At 38.1% G+C, this 11,209-nt stretch overlaps 1 protein-coding gene across 1 annotated transcript in view; it reads right to left on the bottom strand.

Moving 5' to 3' along the window:
• The window catches only part of RYR2 (ryanodine receptor 2), a 526,329-nt gene that overhangs the window by 19,706 nt on the left and 495,414 nt on the right, over positions 1-11,209 (bottom strand). The window contains exons 94-99 of the mRNA XM_029919427.1: positions 11,098-11,184; positions 10,268-10,486; positions 8,641-8,771; positions 7,276-7,318; positions 4,669-4,802; positions 1,023-1,083 (exon numbers count right to left, since the gene is read on the bottom strand). Coding sequence (XP_029775287.1) covers positions 1,023-1,083; positions 4,669-4,802; positions 7,276-7,318; positions 8,641-8,771; positions 10,268-10,486; positions 11,098-11,184 — 675 coding nt within the window. The remainder of the gene's footprint in view (positions 1-1,022; positions 1,084-4,668; positions 4,803-7,275; positions 7,319-8,640; positions 8,772-10,267; positions 10,487-11,097; positions 11,185-11,209) is intronic.

Genomic DNA, 11,209 nt, shown 5'->3' with positions numbered 1-11,209 from the left:
TTCTGCATCCCTCTCTCTCCCCAACTCTCTCTCCCTCCTCCGTTCCCCCTGGTTCTCCATTAGGTCTCTCTTGTTTTCCTGCTAGACCTATGAGTGCAAACATATGGTTTCTGTCCTTCTCTGCCTGGCTTACTTCACTCAGCATGACACCCTCAAGGTCCATCCACTTTCCTACGAAGGGCCATATGTCAAGAGTAATGATTTTTTAAACTGAAAATTCTGGGTTGCCTGGGTGGCTCAGTTGGTTGAGCATCTGGCTTTGGCTCAGGTCATGATCTCATGGTTCGTGGGTTCGAGCCCCGCATCGGGCTCTGTGCTGACAGCTAGCTCAGAGCCTGGAGCCTGCTTTAGATTCTGTGTCTCCCTCTCTCTCTGACCCTCCCCTGCTCACGTTGCCTCTCTCTGTCTCTCAAAATAAATAAAAAAGCATTAAAATTTTTTAAAAGAAACAACTGAAAATTCTGAGTCAAAAATGTCAAACTATTGAGCAAGCCCAGGTAGGAAAATGTGACCATCTGACCTGATAGTCAGTGGCTTTTAGTACTAAATGATATTATATTTGGATACAGACTTGGGCCCTACATTAGTTCATATGCTTTTAGGATCAATCAAAACAAAAACCACAATAGTTTAACACTTAATTTGGGGGAAGCTTAACTTTATCACAATTAATGTTTTTCAAAATTTATTTATTTAGAACTTTCATTTTGACATCTAGAAAACTTTGAAGTGTGCCATTACACAACTAAAACCTAAATGAAAATACATGTGAATTTGCATCTTGGTGACTTTTTCTTGCATAAATATATTTTCATGTTCATCTTTCAGCTATTGAAAGAAATAGATTGAGAGAAGGGGGATAATTATCCTATATTTCTGTGGGTCAGTCTCAGATAATGGTCTCTATTAAATGAATTGCTATCTGATTGACTTTCTTAAATCACTGTCTATCCACCTGCAGAATCCCAAGGGACATGTCTAATTAGAGTGCACTGTACTTTGTGGTAACGAAGTGGGCTTACGTTGTCTGTGAAGACGACTCCTAGTTTCCACATCTGATACTTCACATCAATGGAGTTCAGTCTGGAAAGACAAAAACAGAAGGAGTTGTAGACACGCATGTGAAGCAAAGACTCAGAGGCCTGTAAGAGACTGCTGGCATTCCTTCCACGGGATGAAGCTGGCAACCAGCTCAGGAAATGAGTTCCATCCTAGATGCTGTTGGATCATGTGTTCCAGAACTTTGTGATGCTTTTTTAGAGAGATCTTGGAAAACAAAACAAAACAAAGCATCACTACCTTCAACTTCTATTATTTAAGATCAGTGCTTTCTTTTCCTACATTAAATATAAGGTAAACTCATTTGTTATGTGAGAATCATTTCTGGAAGCTATGCTAAATTAACCAACATGTGTGCATCCAAAGTTTCCTCTCCATGTTTCATTATACATTTGTAACTGCATTCCAGCAGAACAATTTTTACTCAGGCTAATAAAAACTTGCGTAAACATCCACATTCACTTTACAACTAAATTTGCCAGTGAAAGGGCTCTTTCATTGTGTTTGAGTTTCCTTTTGTTTTCAAAAAACATTTCCACCCAAGAAGGCATTCATATCTTCCCCTTCGTTCCCAAAGGATCTTGCAGACGTACTACAACTCCCCGTGTTGTTTTGTAGTTGTGAGCGTCCCAGGAATCGATGCACATTTATGCCTTTGTCCCTAGTCTGCGAGCTCCCTAACACCAAGCCCACTGCATCACACGTGGAACATTTCTCAATAAATGTGCTGGATGAGTAAATCTTAGTGTAAATATTTATGATCTTGGTAGATTACATACAAACGTATTAACACATACTTTCCAACGTTCATTTTTTTCAGAGCTACCCACTCATTTATGTGCTAGAAATTATAACCTTGTTAGCCTTTCTAATATTCCAGGTGATTGATATGATAGGATCTAAGACAATAGAATATTAGTATTTTCAAAAGGGTTTCTCTATATTTATTGTTTTAGACTTTATTTCTTTAGTCATTTTTTAGGAAGGCCAATCTTAAATTTTAAGTGGTAGGATCAGTAATTGCTAATCAAAATGGACTTCTTAGAGACCTCTCCCCAAAGGTTAAGTTTAATTTACCTTAGCCTAGGAACTTTTATATTGAGGAAATAAAGATATCTTTGAGCTAGAATCAATTCTATTACCAAAGAACTTTTTAAAAAAGTTCTGTGAATATTTAAAATGGGTTTCAATACATGACTTTTCTTTTAATTATTGTTCTTTTTAGTTTATTTTTATTTATTTATTTATTTATTTTTTTGAGAGACAGAGAGAGAGAGAGAGTGCAAGCAGGGGAGGGTCAGAGAGAGACAGAGATACAGAATCTGAAGCAGGCTCCAGACTCTGAGCTGTCAGCACAGAGCCCAATGCGGGGCTCGAACCCACGAACCATGAGATCATGATCTGAGCCAAAGCCGGACGCTCAACCAACTGACCAACCAGGAGCTCCACTTCTTTCCTTTTTTTAAAAAAATACATTTATTTATTTGGGAGAGACAGAATGTGTGTAAAGGAGGGGCAGAGAGAGAGGAAGCCCAGGCAGGCTCCATGCCATCAGCACGAAGTCTCACTGGAGCTCGAACTCACAGAACTGTGGGATCACGACCTGAGCCAAAATCAAGAGTCAGATGCTCAACTGACGGAGCTACCCAGGTGCCCCTTCATATTTAAAAGTATTAATGCCAGATTGATTTCTTGACACTTTACTAGGGGGGTCAAACTTGCAAACATGTATGTAAAACAGTGGAAAATTCCACTATTTGTTCAGGGGCACCTGGGTGGCTCAGTTGGTTGAGTGTCCAATTTCAGCTCAGGTTATGATCTTGCAGTTCATGAGTTGAGCCCCACAGCAGGGTCTGTGCTGACAGCTCAGAGCCTGGAGCCTGCTTTGGATTCTGTGTCCTCCCCTGCCTCTCTGCTCCTCTCCTGCTCATTCTGTCTCTCTCTGTCTTTCAAAGGTAAATAAACATTGAAAAAAAAAATAAAACTATTTGGTCATAATAAAAAAAACTTTTTGTTTACAAAACAGTTTAAACTTTCCTTATTCTTTTCAGATTCTTTTTTAGGGTCATAAATATGACCATGTTAAGAACATAATTCAGTTAAAACGGTTTGATTCTATATAATTTGTCAGAGATCTGAAAATATCAGTAGAAAGTTCAGCACCACTCTATGGTCCTTGTTTTTATATGACAGTCTAACATAAGGGTCTTAATTCTTAAACACTGGCAAGGTGTTTCATCTTCCATGCAGTGACATGCTCATTACATATCACATGAGTTTTCATAAAGTACCCAGGTGATATTCTGGAGCTAAATTCAGTTTCCATCATGTATTTGTCCACAGAACCACTTTTAAACTGAGTTCACATTATTTTTTTTTTAAAAGCCATGTATGTAGCTCTAAGTTTTCAGATAGATAAAAATTATATGACCAATGAGAGACGTCAGCCAAAATGGTTTTTCTAATGCTGACACAAATGATACAACCCTACAGAGCCTCAAGTATCTATGTTTCCAAAGTAGTCACATCCCTAATTGACTGAGACTGTAAATTTACAAGAAAAGTGGACCTGTTTTTAAGGGAAGGTAACTGTTATGTTTCTTCTAAAATTGGTAAGTGGCTACAAGAAATTACAGTTTTAAAAACATGTGTGCTTTACATTTATTCCAGAATTACAGTTGATCAAAATTGCAATATATATGTGTGTGTGTATATAAATATATATGTGTGGGTATATGTGTGTCTGTGTGTGTGTGTATGTGAAATTCAACCTCAGACAAATTCAATTCAACTGGTTCACATCTTTCTAGTTATATTATTCCATTAAAGCGCTATATCAGGAACACCTGATTTTTTCTTAAATATTTTAATGTTTATTTATTTTTGAGAGCGAGAGAAAGAGAGAGAGAGTGTGAGCATGGAAGGGCCAGAGGGAGAGGGAGACACAGAATCAGAAGCAGGCTCTAGGCTCTGAGCTGTCAACACAGAGCCCAACATGAGACTCAAAGCCACGAACCTGTGAGATCATGACCTGAGCCAAAGTTGAATACTTAACCGACTGAGCCACCCAGGTACACCAGGAACACCTCATTCTAAAGTTAAATTCCTCAGAAACAGCATGACAGCATAGTATTTCTGGCTTGTGAAGTCTCTGCTATTTAGATGAAACACAATAATTATAATAAAAGAATATGAACTTTGAACTTTCCTAATAAAAGGGCTCGATAGAGCCCTCTTCCAAAACATAAGAAATATTAACCTCTTTTGAGACAGCATCAGAAAAGGTACTCACATATTGTACTTTTGCATATGTTTGACTTTGACTTAAATGGCATTTAGGGATAAAAAAGGCAAATTAAGAACATACATCTTTATTTATTTAATTTTTGCTTTATGTAAATAATAAAAAAGTTGCCTTCCAAAATTAATAGGAAAAAATCCAATCATTCTACACCCAAGAATACCTAAAAGTATAAAAGTAGACCCTTGGGTATATTTTCCGTTTCCCTCATCTCTATTCCCTGGACTCTGAGGGAAAGGAAATTGGAGCACTAGCAAGTTCAACTTCTCCTTTCAGCCTAGAGCCATTGGAAAGAGTTTAACACTCACACAGCCGACAGGGAGCTGTCTTTCTTTGGCTTCTTCTTTTCCCGGGCATCGCTGAAGTCTAGAGCGGCTTTGTCCATACCAAGGAGCTCGCTGATTCTGTCCCGGCCATAGAACTCCCCATATTTATCCATAACCTGGGGGACAGGGCACAAAGCATTTTACTGGTCTCAACCACTCAGTAACCCCTTGTAGGCATGCACGTACAAACATCTAATTACTTTTACACTTACTATATATTTGTCTTATGTTCAAGTTCACTTAAAAATCTCATTTCTGGCTCTTTATCTGTGATCACAATGCCAAGATCAAAGCACACTTACAGCCCTGTACATACGGCCCATCTGAAGAACAAGACTTCTTAGTCAAGAGAGGGATGCATGCAAATGGAAGAGGATGGGCCAAGAAAATAAGTCAAGAAGTGGAAAAACTGGAACGAAAGGAACTTTGACTGAATTCATACTTTGTACCTGGAATTATGGTAAGTCTGACTTGCTTCCTCTCAGGGGATTGTCACACTGTGTAAGTCACACTATGTTATTAACATCATATTCTGCAGATAAAGAAGTTACGTCTTAGGAAACGTAACATGCCCCTGGGGAATCTGGATGGCTCAGTCTGTTGACCATCTGACTCTTAGTTTTGGCTCAAGTCATGATCTTGTGGTTTGTGAGTTTAAGCCCCTTGTTGGGCTCTGTGCTGACAGCCTGAAGCCTACTTGGGATTCTCTCTCTCCCTCTTGTGCTCTTCCCCTTCTTGTGCTTTCTCTCAAAATAAACAATTAAACATTAAAATTAAAAAAAAAAAAACAAGAAAACATAACATGTCTAAGATTGCTATGCTTGGCAAGAGATGAAATAAGAAAGCAACCAGGTGAGATCTGACTCTTGGCAAAGCTCTGCACTGACCATGGCTGGCCAGGTAGTTAAAAAGTCTATGAACATCAACCACAGAGGCCCACAAAGGTCTGTCCTGTGTTATTCTCATGGCATTAAAAATGGGCTGGGGTGGTCTGTGTGGAGGCTCCCTCTGGGCTGTGTTCTCGCCTCACCCCCAGGAGTCAAATCAGCACTAAGTATCGTAGGAATGCCACCCATAGTCCCAGCTGCAATTATTATTTATTTATTTTAAGTTTATTTATTTGAGAGAAAGAGAGCATGAGAATGGGTGGAGGGGCAAAGAGAGAGAGAGATGGAGAATGCCAAGCAGGCTCCACACTGTCAGCATAGAGCCCGACACTGGGCTCGAGCCCACAAACCATAAGATCATGACCTGAGCCGAAACTGGATGCTTAACTGATGGAGCCACCCAGATGCTCCTGCAATGACAACGTATTTATTTGACTCTGAATATACAGTTTCCTTCAGAGAAAGCTATGTTAGAACAATTCAAAGCTTTTCCTTTACTAAATAACTAATGAGGATAAAATATTCAAATTATGTATTTAAAATTGTTTAAAAATAAGTTTTTCAAAGCTCTGTCCCAGTTTGGATGTGCTCATATGCAGGAGGGCAATGCTGCTCAGAATTCCAGGTCACACAAGGAGTCAAAACTCTTGCACCAGAATAAAACTCAACAAGAACATCGCTTCTCTCAACTAGGAAGTCTTGTTATTAAGAAAAAAGAAAGTCAATGTGTTTCATCATGTACCTGATTTCAATTCTTGGTGCAGGTCCTCTATCTCCCTTCACATTGCTAACAAAAAAAAAAAAAATCTAGTCGCCAATCATCCTGATTAACATGGAGTCAAAGGGAATGAGACCACTTCATCTAGCAGGTATTTCTGGCTACTCCAGGCAGTACCTGCTGGAGCTGGAACTCATTGAGGAGGGGAGCTGAGTCAGTGTGGGAATTAGAAAGGTTCAAAGAATAAGTAGGAGCTAGAATGTAAGGCTGTATGTAAGTTGCTTTATTATTTACACAAAGCAATAATACTTCATGATATACAAGTACTGATACATACACTATATCATTAAAAGAAAAAGAGATCTAACATTTAAATCCTATGTGGTGGGAAAAGCAGAGAAGATCCTTGATTTTCAAAATCAGAACAGTAAGCAGGTGTCACAGTTCACTGCTGACGCCCTATCAGCGTTCTTTCTACTACACTATGATGCAGTCCGCATCAGAAGAATAAAACTTTATGAAAGTAAACAGATCTCTGAAGTTCATGTGAAATAAACAAAACTCAGTCCTTTGTTCTCATGCAATGACTTTCTCCTACAGGGTAAAGCCAGATTCCAGCCCCGATGATTTACATCTGTCTTATCAGAGAACAATCATTAGCCAATTTAGGTGACCCAAAGAAGCTCAGAGAAAATTGTCACCAATTCCTATTACTGCATGTACTGAGCACCGATTATTCACCCGAGTCAGAGGATAGGTGGATGAAGCAATGTTTATTGTTTATTTTATAGCTGCAGAGTATGGTTTTTTTATGTGCAATTTTTTGAAATTCATGTTCAATTCTATTGCCACTTTGACATGACATTAAAAGACAGATAAAGCACACCTCAGTATTTTCATTCTCCATATAAGCCACATCAAATTCAAATCTGAATTGCACTCTAGGAGACAAATAAAGAATGCATTCTTTTTGAGAGGTATTACCTTTCTTTTAACAAATTTGTCCCAGTAGTTGTTGGGAAATGACCTAAAAAATATAAAAGCATAAAAGTAAAATAGTATCATTTAAAAAAGTGATAAAGAGCAATATATTGTTTGGAACAAACAAAATACTTAAAATAATATGTAAACATATATTCTTCTACTCACAAAAATTATAATGAATTTGTCCCATCTTATCCCATAAAGTAAGGGACATATCTTAGGTAGATTAAATATCATTTAAGTGTTAATATATCAATATATACATGGAAATCACAAAAAGACTCTGGGCTAATATTTTAATGGGGAAGAATATGAACATATTTATTAATAAGTAGTCTTGTTATGTTTATTTACATGTCAATATATGTCATTTGTAACATGTCAAATGACATACATTTTTTGTCAACTGTCTTTAAAAATCAAAGTGTTTACAAATTGTTTTTCTTATGAAGTAAAAAAAATCTCTTTCCCACATTATCCTCAAGGAGACTGAGTGTTGCATCTTGACTAATACAGAGTTTACTTAAGGGGACAGGCTTACTTAGTGTGACTTAGTATTAACAGCTAGATTATATAAATAAAACATTGAGCATTTACAGTGAACACTTATAATGCACAAACACATCATCTCCATATGAAAACTCAGTGCTTATTAGAAATTTTAACTTTTTAAGAACAAGAAAAATGGATCACAATAAAAAGATATTTCAAACTTGAGTAGTAGAAAATACTCAAAAAATATTGTATCACTAATCCCTTTAGTGGTGGAAAATTATACTTTTGTGATGGACTGATGCCTAGAAGAGCAGCTAGTGGTCTGGGTCTTGACCTCATAAGGGTAAATAATTAATGTATAGAAAAAGTAGTTTCCCTGCCTTCTATTTTACATGTCATAATGTTTAACTAGTTTTATGCTAGGCTGCTTGATGGTACCAACTGAAAGTTTGCAACCTAGGTACACTGGAAGTATGAAATTCAACATTTTTGCCTTTAATGCTACAACTCTTTTCTTAATGAATCATTTTTGCCTCGTCTGGGCTTTTCGATGAGATAACCCTACATTGCAGGTTATAACCCTCTAGCTACACATTTCTCTGAACGTTGAGTAATGGATGTTAAGTTCCATCAGTGCTGTGGAAATGGACTCAGAGCCATTTGTGATTAAACAATTCAAAACACAGACGGGAAAAAAATTGATGCCATCCATTTAAGAGGCTGACAGCGCTTAGTCTCTTGATTTTCTTGGCCAAAAATATAACTATTATTCACCTGTGCTGAACTTTTGGCAAATCTGCAGGAATTCCAGCATTTTTTTTGTCTTTAAATCTTTGAGCACAGAAATGTCTCATATAATTCTTTACTCACTGTGTGTTGATTACGAGTCTATCCCACTGGCCCTTAATATCATCTTCTGAAGGCTGTTCTGTAATATAAAGCCCATCAAATTCCAATTTTCGAGCTACTTCCTTTTCTCGCTTAAAAATAACCAATGGGACCTACATTTGAAAAAAATAAACATGTTAAAATTAGTTTAGATTTAGTGGCATCTCCTGTGGTCACTATCTTTACAAAACAGCTTTTGGAAAAAGAAATATTTCCCATGTTACTTCCAGGAAGGTAAAATTGAGTGAAAATGAATTGGTTATATTTAGGCAGAGAGAAACATCTAGAGGTTTAGGAAAAACAGAAGATAGAATAGATTGTTTATAATTATATGTTTTAAACACATAGAATTTCACAGATAATTACACTGAAAAAAATCACTTATATGTATTAAAGAGAAAAAAGATTTAATATATCTTTTATTATAATATATTTAACATATATCTTTATATATATGAAGCATGAACAGATACAGTAAAATACAGCAATGTTACTAATGTCCCAAATGCAACCTTCTAAAAAGTGCAGTGTTATTTGAGAAATCTCTTTAATTATTCCACACTCAGCATGCCCATATGCTATTTTGAAATAAATTTTAATTTCAGCATCGGCAAAAATCTTTGTCAGCTAGCCAAAATGTTTCCAGAACATATTGATTCTCTTCATACGGACAGATTTTACAGAAGGTGCGGATATAAGAAAGAGGCAGATGTCCTAGAAGAATCCAAGAATATGCCCCCATCCTCTCTTAATAAAACAAAGGAAAGACAGGGAGGGAGAAGAATTTCTGAAGAAATTTTTACATTCTAGTCTTTCACCCTGGGCTCTTGTCTTTCAAAAGCCTTCTAGAAGCTTCATAATCCAAGGCAGGGAACAGTGAAATAAAGGCATTGCCATGAAAAGTGTCTCGCTAGGAAAAAATAAAGAGGTTTGCAAAGGTAATGGGCATCCCTGAGCACTCAGAGACTATCTTGAGTTCTGTTCACCAAATTATATTATTCTCTTGGTAGGGTTCTAGGGATAGAGCTGCATTATTTTCTGGGTGAAGGTGACAAATTATGAAGCCTTTCTGCCAACAATGGCATTAGGTAGATACCTAATAACAGAGCAATCAAAATGACTCATAGGTTCCATATCATGTATTATATAACTCTAATACACTGGAGCATTGCTAGGGGACATGGTGGGTTATTTCTAGGGAGTCAAGTTTTGATGAAACTGGCCATTATGTAAATAATTACCAATATGTGACAGGGAGCTACAAGAAGACAGCCCAGGGCCACACGCCCTTCCTGGGACAGTCTGCAGCCAATGACTGCTCAACATGGAGCTCGGAAGGTCAGGGTCCAGTACCCCAGCCCCAGAGAGCCCTAGAGAGGCATCCCAGCTTCAGACTGAGGCTTCTGCCTGTGCCCTGTTGTTCTGAACTGCAGCCCCACTTTGCCCTTTGTTCCTCTGTTCTACCCTCCTTGCCCCACAGGTGCTGACTCATGGAAATTTCCCTAGTAATCTCTGTGCATCTCAGAGTCAGTTTCCCCAAAAGTTCAACCTGCAACAGACATGCGCATGCATGGACACACACAGGTACCTAAGTGCCTTACTATCTTACTTTCAAGCAGTAGTAGCCGATGATGCAGAAGAAAGAAATGACCGTGTGAAGAATGGCTAAGATCCGCAGCGTGGGCTCCATGTAGCCACTGCTCTCCTCCAGGACATAGTGAACCGCGATGATTCTAGGCGAGCTGCTGTCCAGGCTGCTAACTTTGGCATTTCCGCTTGAACTGCGAGTGGGCAGCTCCTTTCCTTCGACCACAGAAGAAGTGGAGACCTGATTCAAACCAGTTAAAGTAGAGTCAGCTTACTCCCTCGAAGGCATTGGTGTACACAAGAAACAATGGAAACCCAGCCTTGTCAGCAGAGAGCCAGATATGAAGCTCTTGCACCATGAAAAGACTAAAAGCAAAGGCTAAAAACAAAAAGGTAGCTTTTCAGAAGCTGATGGCATATAATGAGCACACCCTTTAAAACACCTTCCAATCCGAGCAGAGTTACAAGGATCCTAACGCACTCAGGAGAGAAATTAGACAGCTAAGCTGCCTTCTTAGGTATCAAAAGAATGTAACATGATAAGGGGTATGCTACACCCAGATATGGTACCAAGGCGGATATCCAGCCAAATCAGGCTAGGACACTGGGCAAACCCTGAACTGTATCAAACACTCTTTAGTTGAGGTATTTCCTGCTTAGTTTGGAGAAACAAGTCTACTCCTGCCTTACTAGGCCATCAGTGATGTGCTTACACTCTAGGTTTCTCCTTTCATCAAAACACATTTTGAAATAAGTTTAGATGTGCTCATTGGTGGATGTGTGAAGTCTGTGCATGCAATTCAACCCATCTGTGGTTTTGAACTGGTTATTGAAAGATGAAGATGTACGTACCTTATAAAAGAGCAAGATGAAATTGATTGCAAACGCGACAAATAAGGCTAACATTCTCATGTTGTAAAAGTTGCGAGCAAAATAGTTCTGAAGGTGAAAAAAATGATTAAAA

Source organism: Suricata suricatta, chromosome 2 (assembly GCF_006229205.1).
Source record: "Suricata suricatta isolate VVHF042 chromosome 2, meerkat_22Aug2017_6uvM2_HiC, whole genome shotgun sequence".
In the NCBI taxonomy this organism is placed as follows: Eukaryota; Metazoa; Chordata; class Mammalia; order Carnivora; family Herpestidae; genus Suricata; species Suricata suricatta.
The sequence above is the reverse complement of the archived record's forward strand: the minus strand, read 5'-3'. Positions and strand labels throughout refer to the sequence as shown.